At 48.5% G+C, this 15,011-nt stretch overlaps 1 protein-coding gene across 1 annotated transcript in view; it reads left to right on the forward strand.

Annotated features, from left to right (window-relative positions):
• The window catches only part of pgap1 (post-GPI attachment to proteins inositol deacylase 1), a 42,301-nt gene that overhangs the window by 4,479 nt on the left and 22,811 nt on the right, over positions 1-15,011 (forward strand). The window contains exons 3-7 of the mRNA XM_080752506.1: positions 10,007-10,182; positions 12,353-12,524; positions 14,024-14,184; positions 14,346-14,398; positions 14,515-14,581. Of these exons, the coding sequence (XP_080608632.1) occupies positions 10,007-10,182; positions 12,353-12,524; positions 14,024-14,184; positions 14,346-14,398; positions 14,515-14,581 (629 nt within the window). The remainder of the gene's footprint in view (positions 1-10,006; positions 10,183-12,352; positions 12,525-14,023; positions 14,185-14,345; positions 14,399-14,514; positions 14,582-15,011) is intronic.

The following is a 15,011-nucleotide window of genomic DNA, read 5'->3' on the forward strand; positions in this document are numbered from 1 at the left end:
GGCTTAAACTCGAGGACAATAGCATCCCCAATGTGCATATGAAAGAGAGGGAGAGAAAATGGAGCGAGAGGAGGAACTGAAATCAAATACTTACTTACTTAATCCTCTTCGTGCTAGGTAGCACATAAGTTTACTGTCAATATTCCAGGATGACCTCCCACTTGGGTAATGACGCCCCCTGGCGATCATTCAGAGAAACTACTTCAGCTCCCGTACTAACGTAGGTAGGAAGGGCCTGTCACTCAAACCGGAGTGACCCGCCTCCAGGCTATATAAGCCCCCGGAGGCGGAAGTAACATCCTCTTTTCACTCTCTGCGATATCACATTCAGATAAGTTGAAACTCAGCCTTTGTATTATTATTCTTCGCGCATTAGCCTAAAGCGGTGGCATTGGAGTCGCCCACCGGCGAGTGTTGAATTAACCCGTACTTAAGAATACTTATTCTTGTCCCGTCCTAAAACGACGGTTATTTCCTTCTATAACAAAGGATTATTACTGCTTGTTCAGGCCTCCGCCGAAGCAAGCGTGGCATAGCATTAGCCGTTAGCTTGTTAGCTCGTCTGCTATTTGTTAACGTTAGCTACACTGCTTACCGCTTGTTCAGGCCCTGCCCGAATCAAGCGTGGCCTAGCCTTAGCCGTTAGCTTGTTAGCTCGTCTGCTTCTTGTTAACTCTATCTACAGTGCTTCGCCATGGATCCTCTGGCCTTCCTGCCGAGGCAATGTCAAGGCTGTCCAGGACTCATCGACGGACAGGATCTTCACCCTCTCTGTGTCGGCTGCATGGGCGTTGCACACGCCTTCTCTGCACTGAGTCCTCAGGGGAGAGCAGGACCTTTCTGTGACTTCTGCGTGGCCTACGACCACGATGTACTGGTACACCGGTTCTACCTAGCCAGGGCAGGCCTCGGGGCCTGCGCTCCACCAGGTGGGTCCACTGCTCTCAACCCCACAGCCCAGTCTTTCCTTCCCCAGGCGGCCCGCACCGTTGGTCAAGGTGCGGCACTGCCTTCCGGAGATCCGTTTGGCAAACAGCGCGCCATTCCAAGTCAAGATGGCGCCGTGCTACATGAGACACCGCCTGCCGCGCAACCGACCGCAGCTAGCTCCACTGTCACTGGAGCTGGCGGGTCTGGTGAAGTCGCCGCTAAGAAGGCGACCAAGAAGGCTAACATCCCTCCGGTAGCCTTTTCCCCTTCGGGCGCGGTGCCCAAAAAGAAACGCTCGGATGTGACCGTCGGGGACGTTCCCCTCGACGTGAGCATCACCAAAACAGTCCAGACTTTCAGGCGAGAGTCGGACCTGAGCTCCTGTCAGAGCGAGGGTTCTGGTTCTGAATACTCTGGATACACGGCCGAGGAGGAGGAGGACTCCGTCGAGAACGATGGTTCTCGACTCACGGTCACAGTGAAAGGTAATGCCCCTGCGGCTCCAGCACGTCAACTGGACGCCGCAGGGAGCTCCCAGTCCTCCTCAGGCACCACTGCCCCTCCACCCGTCAGTCAAGCGGGTGAAGCGGGAGCAGAGGACGTCGATTCTGCAGCAGAAATGCTGGATCATCTCACGGTCTACATGAGAGCTCTTGCCAGAGTTGGAGAGGAGTTGCCACCTCCTCTCCCCTCTGAAGAGGCCGAGGATGATGACGAAATGCCCGGGCAGGAGCCTTCGGTTCCCGCCCCGTATGTCCTCTCCAGGCTGCCGCTGGTGAAAGGTTTCACCAAGGCCCTCCATTCCTCATGGAAGACACACAAAGACCCCAGGAAGCTGCCTTTTTCTGTGTTGGATTTGGTGGGCGGTGCGGAGGCAGGCATGTCCACCTGCCCTAACCTGGACCACCTGTTGGCACAATCTTTTCTGGGTTCCGTCAGACCCCAGTACAAGGATGTAGGCACGGCTAAAAACGGGCCGTTTGTCGGCCCCGTCGGCACCAACCCGCCGGGGTTCACTGTCCTGGAGGACAAGCTGCAGTCGGACAGGGCTCGTAACGCCTACCGGTCCGCTGCTCTGGCCGCTAAGGACCTGAATCTAATCCAGCTCTTGCTCGCTTCCACCAAGGACCTGGTCAAAGGTCTGCCCACGGGGGAGCACACAGCTGAACTGAACACTTTATTTGACATCATGCTGAAGGTCAATTGGCATGCGGTTAAGTGGATGGGCAGGTCCATGGACTACAACCTCCAGTCTGAGAGAGCCCGCTGGCTCGACTATGTCGACCTCGAGCCTAAGAGGGACGTGGGCGAGAAGCCTCTAGGTCCTCGCGGGGAGATGTACAAGTCTCTCATTAACATGGAGAACAGTCCCACCACCCTCATGGGTGGGGGCTTGGAGCTGCTGCAGGGTAGAGTTACCTTCTTCAAGGCGGCTAAGGACATCGTCGAGTCCACCACAGTGCCACAGGAAGAACCGCAGCAAGCTAGGAGGGCGTCCCGCTCCTCCCGCGTCAAGGAAAGGGGCCGCTCTGCTTCTTTTAAGAAGCACTCGTCTTCCTCCAGGGGAGCCTCTGCAGCCAGGGCGCCTGACAGGCCCCGCAGCAAGGTGGTGGTTCCCGAGCGCGCTCAGCCGCGCCGCCCGTCCAAGGATGGCAGGCAGCAGTCTTCCTACCGCGGTGGCCGCGGTAGGGGACAGCGCAAATGACACTCAGAAGAGGGGGATTGTGCTGGGGCGGGGGTCCGAGGTGTCTCTCGGTCCCCCTCCCCCCAAACGAGGGCGTTTTTCGGTACCCCGTGTAGGGGAAATGAAAATGTTGATTTTGATGCCTCCTGTGTCGACAATAAATATGTTGAAAGAGCAAAGTCTGTCTCTGTCCAACTCTCTCGCACTAGCACAGACGACCCCATCGTGCATGCCTCCTGTAGTAATGATGAAGTCCTGTCAGGACTCGATAATCAATCGCAGGTTTTATCAGCAACCAGTAATGTTATTGTCAAACAATTATGTGGTTCCTCAAGCGCGCGAGTGGGATATCCCTCGCGTCGACAATATGACTCCTTTATGCATGCCTCCTGTAAGAATGATGGAGTCCCGTCAGGACTCTTTAATCAGTCACAGGTTTTATCAGCAACCAGTAATGTTAACGTCAAACAATTATGTGGTTCCTCATGCGCGCGAGTGGATTTTCCCTCGCGTGAGCGATGCTATGAATTTAACCTTGAGTCAGAAATTCTGTCGGCCTACTATGAGCCCGGGTCAAGGGACAAGCATAAAGGCCTTAGAGCAGGTATTAAACGTAAAAGTTCCTCTCCTGTCAGGAGAGAATGCTTTATAATAATAATAATAATAATGAATTGCATTTTTATAGCGCTTTTCTAAGCAAGTTGCGAACTCAAAGCGCTTACAATGGTCCATTCATTCATACATTGGGAGGTGAAGCGGCGAACAGTCAACGCCAGCGTCCTCACTTCCCACATTCACACACCAATGGTGGCAACTGTCAAGCTAACACCATTGGAGGCAACGCAGGGTTCAGTGTCTTGCCCAAGGACACTTCGACATGTAGACAGGAGTAGCTGGGATGTGAACCGCCGACCCACGGATCATTGGCCACCCCACTCTACTTCCTGAGCCACAGCCGCCCCCGCTTTAGTTGTGGGCGAGTCTGTTTATCAGGCGAATCGCTTTGCTCTTCCTGTTGCTCTATCGAGCGAAAACCGAACGCTTCCGGTTTCACCGGATACGGATTCGCTAGCTCCCCGCTTCCGGTCCGGCCGCAAAAAAGCTCTGCTAGTCAAGCGGTACAATCAGAAGGTGTTCCCGCCTTGCGGCCTATTGAACCCCTGCGCTCCGCATCCGGGTGTTCCGGATACGGATACGCAGGTTCCCCACTTCCGGTCCCGCCGCAAAATAGCTCCGCTAGTCAAGCGGTACAACCAGAAGGTGTTTCCGCCATGCGGCCTATTGAACCCTTGCGCTCCGCATCCGGTCGTTCCGGATACGGATACGCAGGTTCCCCACTTCCGGTCCGGCCGCCAAAAAGCTCCGCCGTCACGGAAGCACAGTGGTGGGGTTTCTCTCGCTCAAAACACGCTAGCACGCTGCGCGCGCCAGTGGAAGTTATGCAACCCGAGCCATTGGGTATTTCGAACGATAACCAGGGGTTACAGGTTACAGTTCGCAGACATACCCCCGCTTTCGAGCAGGGTTATTCATACCAGGGCGCGTGGTTTAAAAGCAAATCTTTTGAGAGAAGAGATCAGCTCCTTGCTAAGCAAGGGTGCTATAGTGGAGCTGGACAGGACCCAATCCCGCATGGGATTTTGGAGCCGTTATTTCCTGGTGCCCAAAAAGGGGGGGGGGGCTACGTCCCATCCTGGACCTAAAGGCACTAAACGTGTACCTGAAGAAATACGTTTTCAGGATGCTAACTGTACCCACCATGTTACGGTCGGTCAGGCAAGGGGATTTCCACTGTTCAGTGGATCTGAAGGATGCTTATCAGCACGTCCAGATTTATCCCCCACACAGGAAATTCCTACGGTTCGCCTTCGAGGGTCGCCTGTACGAGTACACAGTACTCCCTTTCGGTCTGTCACTGAGCCCGAGGGTTTTCGTGAAAGTGACCGAAGCAGCCATCGCCCCGCTGAGACAGCAGGGCGTCAGGTTGGCGACGTACATCGACGATTGGATGATTTCAGCGAGCTCCGCCCACGAAGTGGCGCGTCACACACAAGTGGTTTTGGCTCACCTGAAGGCCTTAGGTTTCATAGTCAACCACGGCAAGAGCATGCTGACTCCAGCAAGTCGTCTTACATTCATTGGGGTCCTTCTGGATTCATCCGACATGTCGGCCCGTCTCTCAGAGGAGAGGGTGGACAGGTTTCGGGAATGTATCGACTCCTTTCAAGTGGGCCAGGAGGTCACTTACAGGAGTTGCATGGTACTGACGGGAATGATGGCTTCCGCAGTACATCTGTTGCGTTTGGGCAGGTTTCATATGAGACCTTTTCAAAGATGGATGTTATCCCTCGGGATCCCGCCCTCCTTGAAGTACAAGAAGGTTACGGTTTCCCCTTCCTGCGCGATCGCCCTGTCTCCGTGGCTGGTGGAGGGGTTCCTCACCAGCGGGGTCTCGATTGGCGAGGTGGTTTCCCGCAAGTCGATCACGACAGACGCCAGTGTCAGTGGATGGGGAGCCACTTTCGAGGGGCGCACAGCGCAGGGGCTTTGGCCTCTGGAGATGAGGGGTCGTCACATCAACTATTTGGAGTTGATGGCTATACTCCTGGCGCTCAAGCATTTCGAGCCTTGGATTTTGCATTGTCACGTCCTGGTCAGGACAGACAATACGACGGCCATGTTTTATGTCAACAAACAGGGGGGCCTGTCGTCGTTGCCACTGGACCGTCTGGCTCGAGAATTGACGGTTTGGTGCTTGTCGCGCCTCAAGTCGATCAGGGCCTTACACGTCCCAGGTCTCCTCAACAGCGGAGCAGATCTCCTGTCCAGGGGAGGGTCTCGCTACGAGGATTGGTCTCTCCACCCCAGGGTGGCGAACCAGATTTTTCGCAAGTTCGGTCAGCCAGTGGCGGACCTGTTTGCGTCAGCGGAGAATACGAAGTGTCCGTTGTTCTTCGCGGTGAAGGGCAGTCCTCCCTTGGGGTTGGACGCCTTAGCGCACACGTGGCCGAGAGGTCTACTGTACGCGTTTCCCCCCTTCGACTTAATCCGACCCACTCTGGAGAGAGTCAGGAGGTTCGGTCTGGAGATGCTCCTGGTGGCTCCCTACAAGGGCACGTGGAGGTCGGCGATCGCCCCTCTCCTTTGCGAACCGGGTTGGCAGCTGCCTCAGTGCAGAGATCTGTTGAGTCAGGCCAGGGGGGAGATCTTCCACCAAGACCTGCAGGTCCTAGACCTGTGGGTTTGGCACGTGAAAGGTTAAACCTGCTGGCAGCTGGTTTTTCTTCTGAAGTGGTGGCTACCATTCAGAGTGCTAAGGCGCCTTCTACGAGGGCGTCTTATGATGGAAGGTGGAATGCCTTTGAGGACTGGTGTGAGTCGCGTGTTCCACCGGTGGTGGCCCATGTGGCGTCAGCCCAGGAGATTCTGGAATTTATGCAGGACCGCTTGAGAAGTGGTCTTGCATTTTCTACCCTTAGGGGGTATTTGGCGGCTATTAATGCCTGTCACCTGGGGGTGGCGGGCAAGGCACCTTCTAAAGTCCCGGAGGTCCTCAAGTTCATGCAAGGAGTTGAACGTTTGAGGCCGGTGACTAGGTCTTTGTTCCCAGTTTGGGATCTGCAGGTGGTTCTAGGGGGCCTATGTCGGGCTCCCTTTGAGCCGCTTGTAGGGATGCCTTTGAAACTTTTGAGTTTCAAGACGGCTCTTTTGCTGGCTTTGGCCACGGCTAAAAGAGTTGGTGACCTGCAAGCTCTCTCGGTGTCTGCGGAGTGCATGCAGTTTATGAACAATGATCTCAAGGTGTTGCTCAAGCCTCATCTTAAGTTTGTTCCTAAGAACATGGTGGTTCCTAAGGAGCCTGTTGTTCTTCTGGCTTTTCATCCTCCTCCGTTTGTCTCGGTGGAGGATGAACGGCTGAATTGCCTTTGTCCTGTCAGGGCATTGAAGGCCTACTGTGACAGGACTGCTGGTTCTAGAGCTTCTTCTCAGCTCTTCGTGGAAATGGGCAATGTTCTTGTCAGAAAGCCGGTGTCTAGACCCACTCTTTCGAGGTGGATTGTGGATGCTATTAGGCTGGCTTACTCTAGTGCGGGTGTGGAAGTGCCGGCGGCACTTAAAGCCCATAGCACTAGAGGTGTGGCTACTTCGTGGGCACTGGCAAAGGGAGTCTCCGTTCAGGAGATTTGTGTTTCGGCGAATTGGTCTTCGCCTTCTACCTTTGCAGCCTACTATCACCTGGATATCGAATCCTCTTCGCTAGCGCATTCGGTTCTGGGTGCAGTTGCCTCCTCTACGTCATAGAGGAGTCGGATCTTCCCCTCCCACAGGTGGGCATGTAGCCACCTGGGGTATTTTGGGGGGGACCCTGTGTTTTCCTTATATAGTGTGTCTTACTTATAAGGCGGACTTGTCCTTTTCATTTAGTTGAATGAGGCGGACTTCGGTCTGTCAGGGTCTCTCCTTATTTTCTCATGCCTTCACACCCAGGTCCGGTGGGCCTGGGACCTTCTGGGTGATGGGTCACGCCCGTTTGGGCTGTGCTCACCCGTATGAGGGGGGTGTGGGGGTATGAGAGTAGGTTGTGGCTTAGAGGGGAGTTTAAGAATCCCAAGTGGGAGGTCATCCTGGAATATTGACAGTAAACGGTAGGTTCCGTACGGAACCATTGTTTACTTAGATATGGAAGGATGACCTCCCACGTAATGCCCCTCTGTTTCACTGAATGTGGCAGAGAGTGGTATTAAGAGGATGTTACTTCCGCCTCCGGGGGCTTATATAGCCTGGAGGCGGGTCACTCCGGTTTGAGTGACAGGCCCTTCCTACCTACGTTAGTACGGGAGCTGAAGTAGTTTCTCTGAATGATCGCCAGGGGGCGTCATTACCCAAGTGGGAGGTCATCCTTCCATATCTAAGTAAACAATGGTTCCTTACGGAACCTACCGGTCTTCACCAACGAACGCCAATGCTGTCTGTCTTCTGCCAAATGTTGTACTTGGCCCCAGGTCCGCCCGAGCTCTTTCTCCACAGATCTTCTCCATGTCTCCTTGGGTCTTTTTCTCTTCCCCGCGGTGGTGTCCATCTCATGGCTACCCTTGGGATGGCACTATGAATGTCCAATCCACATCCATCTTCTGAACTTGATGACACTTGACAGTGGGGTCAGGCCTGTTCTCCTGTAGAGGTCTTCATTTGAGACTGTCGTGGGCCAGAATATCCTCAGTATTCTCCTATGGCATTTTCTTTGGAATACATGCAGCTTGTGACTGAAATCAAATAACCAATAATAATCGATTTCAGGGTTTCTGATCAGCCATCCATCTTCAACCGCTTATCCGGAATCGGGTCACGGGGTTAACAGTTCCAACTGAGATTTCCAGAGTGATTCCTCTAGTTTAAAATGGGTTTAAATTGGAATAATCATTTTGTTTCTTTTGGTACTATTATAATCATGTGGTATGTTCATCTTTTATTTTAATTTGTAGCAGGAATTTGTGGGAATAATCTAATTGATTCGTATTATGTGGGGAACAAAAACATGCAACGCCAACCGGGACCAACCACCGGAACCACCCTTTTTATTTTTCTTGGCTAGGTTTAGAACGAATACAAGGCTTTCCTCCGTGGTGGAAAGCCTGGTGATGTGAGGTTAATCTGGAAAGTGAAATTACGTTATGATGCGTTTTTTTTGGCTCTATTTGACCACAACTGAGTTGGTTATAAAATGTTAGCATGCTTTCTTCTCTGAATAATAAACAGGAAACAGCGGCTAATGCCGAGCGAAGTCCTGCGTCACGTTGAGTCTGAGCCGCTCCTTACACCCAACCAGACCAAACTGTATTGAACTGACCATCATTGCCATCCTTATAAGGCCATGTTAATCTCTGGGGCAAAAACAAAAAGTTAATACTGGCACCAGTGGTTAAGGTTCCACCACCACACGCAGCGTGTGCGCACAGAAATGTCGTCCATGTGGCATTCCAACCTTTAGATTTTGAGATAACTTGTGTGCATGTTGCAAGTTGGAGGTCAGACACCAGTACATTTGCAGGGAGCAGTAGCATTACTGTAGACATGATTAGTTCCTCTGAAAAGTACCAGAGGAATTAAAGGGCCATTCACACTGAGAACTATGACTATATGTGTGTGTGTGTATACAATGATGAACAGTATAGTTATAGTTATCTTTATAGTTATAGTGCTCAGTGTGGATGGCACTTAATTAAGATAAGATATAGACAGGCAAGTAGACAGACATACACTTTCACTACGGGACAGACATACATTTAGGTGCCAGAAGGTGAAAGTGTATCAAGTGTATCTGCTAACTGGTATCGCTGATTCCTGAAGTCGTCCGTTCAGTCTGACCACATTCTTTGAAACAAAACTCTAGCCAGTCACCTCTTTGTCCTCTTTCCTGCCTCCTGCAGAGCCAAACCAATTGACTTCACTTATAACAATTCAGTAAAATATTTCAAAACATGTAAAACACACATGGGGGAAGGAAGGTGGCAGTACTACTGACCTGTTGGCAGTGTTCCCAAGAAACGTGGCACCGATTGGTCCAGTGGTTTGGAGATAATCTCTGGGCAAACACACACACACACACACACACACACACACACACACACACACACACACACACACACACACACACACACACACACCCTCTTTTACTTATTGATATGACTTAGTCAGAGGGAAATTTCATGATCATCAGTACAGTCTTTATTTTGTCGACTACCCTTTTCCACTGAAGAAAACTAAATAAAAACTAAGCTATGATGACTTAAACTAAGACAAAATATATTGACAATTTCGTCAACAAACAAACTAAACTAAAATGTTTGGGAGGGACTAGTGGAGATTGGAGAAGAGATCCAGTTGAACTCAAAGACAAGTCATTTTAAGTTTGCTTGCGCTCGGGTGTTGCGCTCTGAAAATAGCAGATCTACAAGCTCACAGCGCTTTGCGCTGCGACCCATTGTGAGCTTGTAGGTCGGCTATTTTCAGCACGCAATCAAGGGTAAAATCAGTCACATGATACCACTCATGATACCATGAAGGCCCGCAGAAGTAGATCTTTTTTTTTTTCTTCTTTTTTTTTACAAAATCAACTGTAGATTTAGTCGACTAAAAGGACAGAAATATGACAGTTATTTAGTCACAAGCTCTTGTTAATAACTTTCTTTGGTTAAATATTAAATCCATTAAAAAAAGTTAAATTAGCTCATCTACAAGCTCTCAACACGATGCATCCCATCTTTTCACTGTTTTTTTTTTGTGTCCTTTTCACGGTGATACAAGTTTTCTGCACCAAAGCAGCAGGAAATGGCCCAGTTAAAACTGAATGGGATGCCATTGATGTTGTTGTTGGTGTGTTGTCCCTTGCAGCGCGCTCCCTGGGCTCGGTGGCTCTCAGGAAGGCAGAGAACATGGAGGGAGGCGTGCACCTCAACGTCTTCACCGTGGACTTCAACGAGGAGCTGGTGGCGCTGTACGGAGGCAGTCTGCGGCGGCAGACACTCTTCCTGCACGAATGCATCAAGGCCATCCTCCGTCTGTACAAGGTCACAACCAGGGGCGTCACAAGGGGGGGGAAAGTGGGACTGAGTTACTAGGGCCCAAGGTGGAGGGGCCTTCATTATTTTATACTTTAGCTGTTGAAAAGTCGTGAAAATGCATGCAAATCTTTGAAAATATGTATTTTTTAAGCGAACATTTGTAACTCAAATTTTGCTTCTGGGGGGTCCCTGGAACGAAATATTTTGAGATGGGGGTCCGTGGCCAAATGCATATCATTTTCGGGGTCCTCCACATGAAAAAGTTTGAGCACCACTGACATAGAAACATGGGCTTTTCAAAAAACCTTAGAAGGATTTGAAATATTCAAAGACTTGCACAAATGTTCACGAATTTTCAAAAATGGCAGATCTACAAGCTCACAGCGCGGCACTCGTGTATATCTGCTATTTTTCAATATTTAAAGCACATGGGGGGCCCACAGTGAATCCTTGTACCCAGGGCCCAGAATTTGGGCCAGTGTTCCATTTGACAGTTTTCTTGAATAAAAATGTATTTAGTTTTTAGTATTTTAGTCATCGGAAATGTTTTAGTCTCGTTTTAGTCGACTAAATATGAGATTTTAGGTTACTAAATCTACAGTTGATTTTTTCTACGAAAGAAAAATAAATATTTTGGCAGGCATTTTTGACGTCGTAATACCCGATTTTACTCTTTGTTGCATGCTGAAAATAGCCGATCTAGAAGCTCACAACGTGTCACACTGCTGCGCGCTGTGAGCTTGTGAACTATTTTCAGGAGGCAACAACCGAGCGCAACCAAACGTAAAATGACTTTTAGTTCTCCACTAGTCCCTCCCTAACATTTTAGTTTTTATTTGTTGTCAAAATTGTCGATATATTTAGTCGTCATACTGTAGCTTAGTTTTTATTTTGTTTTCTTCAGTGAAAAAAGGTATTCTACGAACATAGCACTGGTCAGAAGAACTCACATGTCTGCTACTGGCCAGCTTAGGGGTAACTCCAAGATGGAATGATGCTTTATTGAAGGGTTATTTATTTTATTCATTTTCGGAGAGAAAGTATGGAATAAAAAGTGTGGCATAAAAATCCAACATGCCGCTTTAAATGGTAGCAGGTCAGGTTAAATAAAGCAACAGTTCTATTCTCATGTGTTCATGAGCATGTTGCCTTATTTCAGGGATGTGCTTCCAGTGCCAGGTGCTTTAAAAGATGATCCTGGGGAGGGAATTTGGTTGCCAATGGCAGCACAGCAGTAAGAAAGAAACTGTACAGATACATAAAAGATACTACCAGTAAGACGCCCTAAGGATGAGAGGAGGTTGCGCACTTGGGTGCATGGACATGGGCACTTTGGCATGTATACCCTTCTGCTGAGCTGGTCGAGTCATCACTGTGATTTCAGAACAGGTCAGCCATATCCATATATGGAGTCTGTGGTCAGATGTAGAGGTAATGACCACTGACCAGCTCCTTATATGGAGATCTAGGTGATGATCCAGTCATCTCCATGTATGGATATCCAGGGTTTGATGAGGTCAGCTGTCTTGATTTGCAAATGAATTCTGTCTGGCCAGTTTAAGAAACACAGGATATGTTATGTAGTGTCCATATATGAACATTGCCAAATATGGGCTTAATATAATGTGCATTCCCAGATATGGGCTTATTATTGATGACATCATATATGGCCATACAAGGACGGAATTAATTTGCAAGTGTGACTCATGTTACGCAACCACGCTGCAGACTGACACAATGGGTCCATATGGACATTCCCAGATATGGGTTTATATTGATGAACATAAAAGAGATTCTGTTGTATGGGCATTCTCAGATATGGGCTTAATATCGATGGGCATAAAATGGATTCTATTAGTGTGGTTGCCCTAACAGGGCATCATCTGGGAATCAGATGTAGAGGTCAGCTCCATATACAGTATGGAGATCTAGGTGATGATCCAGTCGTCTCCATGTATGGATATCCAGGTGATGATGGTCAGCTGTCTTGACAGTCAACAATGTGATGTCAGAACAGGTCAGCTATAGACATTGAGGCGTTACGGACCAAGCTGTGTAACAATAACCTTTACGTGTTCAGTATGTGCTGTTAATAACGAGACGTGAAAGAATCATTTCCAACGTTTGCTTTCATCAATGACTTAACGTCCTCTCCCTCGTTCCATCCCCCCATCAGGACGTGGAGTCGCCCCCTCGTGACGTGGTGCTGGTGGGTCACTCCATGGGAGGGGTGGTGGCCCGCGCTCTGTTCACCCTGCCCCGCTTCAGTCCTCGCCTGGTCAGCCTCATCATCACCCAGGCCTCTCCTCACCTGGCCCCGGTGCTGGCCCTCGACACCTACCTGCTGGGTAGGAACCATACAATACAGCAGGGCTCTTCAAAGTTTTTCAGCCCAAGGACCCCCTTAACTGAGAGAGAGAGAGAGAGAGAGAGATGAAAATTTAAAAAATGTCATAGATTTCATAGACTTGTTTGACAGCACTGTCATCAGTGTTTAGATTGGATTTTCAGAAATATAAGCACTTGAACTGTAAATGAACTTAATTGACCTTTGGCTTTGTACTTGGTCTGCTTTTTCTCCCGTCTAGACCAGACCTTTTTTTATGTTCCCCTCAGAATAAGGATGCAATGGTTAATGTACCAAAACATTTACAAAAAAAAATAAAAAAAATAACATCCTATCACACATTTTGCGGCCCCCCCTGTAGAAACTCTTGTGGACCCCCTCTGGGTTCCGGACCCTCTCTTGAAGACCCCTGCAATAGTGTTGTACAGTATACAGTACATACACATTGTGAAGAAAGCCAGAGTACAGTACAGTAGTCCAGGGGCATGGGTCTGCCCACCACTGTGTTGACTGTAGCTTTGAATCTTCTGTAGTGCATCTCACTTGGCCGTGGGTTGCAAAGAACACAATTGGCTGTGGAAGGGAAGCCTGTAAATCCACATTATGTATATACATTTAGTAGGGGTGTAACGATACATTTGAACAACGATACGTTACGTATCACGATACATGGTTGACGATACGATACATATTATTATGGATATAAATAAGTAAACACAGTGATTCTCTATCAAATACATGGACATTATAGTACAATACATATGGACAAATCCGCAACTTGACATGAACACAGAGATTACACACATTTATCGATAGACCAAAGAGTAGCTATATGGAAAGACATTTGTTGACATTAACCGTGATGCATGACTAATTTGCATTATTTAAATGATGACGTTTGGAGGATTCCCCCTCATTCCCCTGGTAACGCTAAGAACTTTGGCTAATTGTCTGCATGGATGTTGACTTACCGAAAGGGTGCATAAAGCGCTCTGCTTGAGCCCTCATTGAATTTCAAATGGGACAGCCCTAAAGCCCTCGTGGACTTTGCGTGGATGCACGCCTAAGTCAGTGAGTCTGTAAGGGGGCGGATTTGGGATTGGGCCACAGTGTGTTCCTCACATGTGTTACGCTCTCCTAGCGAAACTCCTCACTGGACATAATTTGAGTAGAAATTTGACATAATTCAAAATAGTGTTAATAATAATAATAATAATTTTATCATCTAATCAGGCTTTTGTGACCAACCTGGACAGACAGTCAAATTGCTTGATTCGGTATTTAGATATTTAATAATCATTTTGTCAGACACGCTCCCTTCCTATACAAACCCATTGTAACTTCAAACTCTATTTTAACCATGATAGATTCATTGAAAACACCTGTTCTTTTTTTTCTGGTGACTGACTCCTGACGCCCTCCTAATACGTGAGCTGGCTGTGTTTCTTTTTATAACCTTTTTCATTTATTTCTTATCCTTTGTTTTTTGTTCTTTGACAGACTTCTACTCGGCAGTGAGACAGAGGTGGGTGGGTCACACGGAGGACCTGCGCGGTGTCACCGTCCTGTCTGTGGGAGGCGGTTACCGTGACTACCAGGTGCGCTCTGGCCTCACGTCCCTGCCCTGTCCCCCGGGAGACCCCAGCAAGCTGGCGCTGGTGGTAAGGATCACTTCACCACACGTTGTAATGAAGAGTTGAAGTTCTCCGACTGTCAGCAATTGAAGCCTTGTAAAATCATGTCATACGCATACAGTAGGATTTTATTCACAGGAAATATTTTCAGAACGTCTCCCTTTGTTTGTCTTTTTTTTTTTATCAAGGCTACTGCAGTTCCCAGGTCATGGGTCTCCACTGACCATCTCTCCATTGTTTGGTAAAACAAAATATCTTTTACGCAAGTTATTACATTTAACCAACTGTTTACATATATTACATATATTATGTGTGTGTGTGTGTGTGTGTGTGTGCACGTGTGCATGTGTTTTCCAGGTGCAAAGAGCTTGTTCTTGCCACTGTCAGAGCTTTCTTCGACCTCATTGAACCCGATACAGGACAGGTGACAATGACACGTGGCTCCTCATGCCTCCTAAATAGGGATGGGACGATATATAAATGTCATGTTGAGATTATTGTGACCAAAACAATTACGATTTACGATATTATCGCGATAATCAAAATGTCCCCAACATCCATTATCCTGGGAGGAACATTTGCCAAAAAAATAGCAGATCACAATGCGTTGCGACCCGTTTTGAGCTTGTAGATAGGCTATTTTTTGGGCAGATTTGGAAGAGAATGAAACAAAGTCTATCGAGTACATTATTTCCAGGTATATTATATCCCCAAAATGATGTGTATTTGACCACGGACCCACAAATGTTTGCTTAAAAAATACACATTTTCATGACTTTTAAAAAATCTAAAGCTCACAGCACGGCACTCAGTGCCGCGCTGTGAGCTTGTATGTCTGCTATTTTTCAATAGCT

The sequence above is a fragment of the Nannobrachium achirus genome, assembly GCF_963921795.1.
Source record: "Nannobrachium achirus genome assembly, chromosome: 22".
In the NCBI taxonomy this organism is placed as follows: domain Eukaryota; kingdom Metazoa; phylum Chordata; class Actinopteri; order Myctophiformes; family Myctophidae; genus Nannobrachium; species Nannobrachium achirus.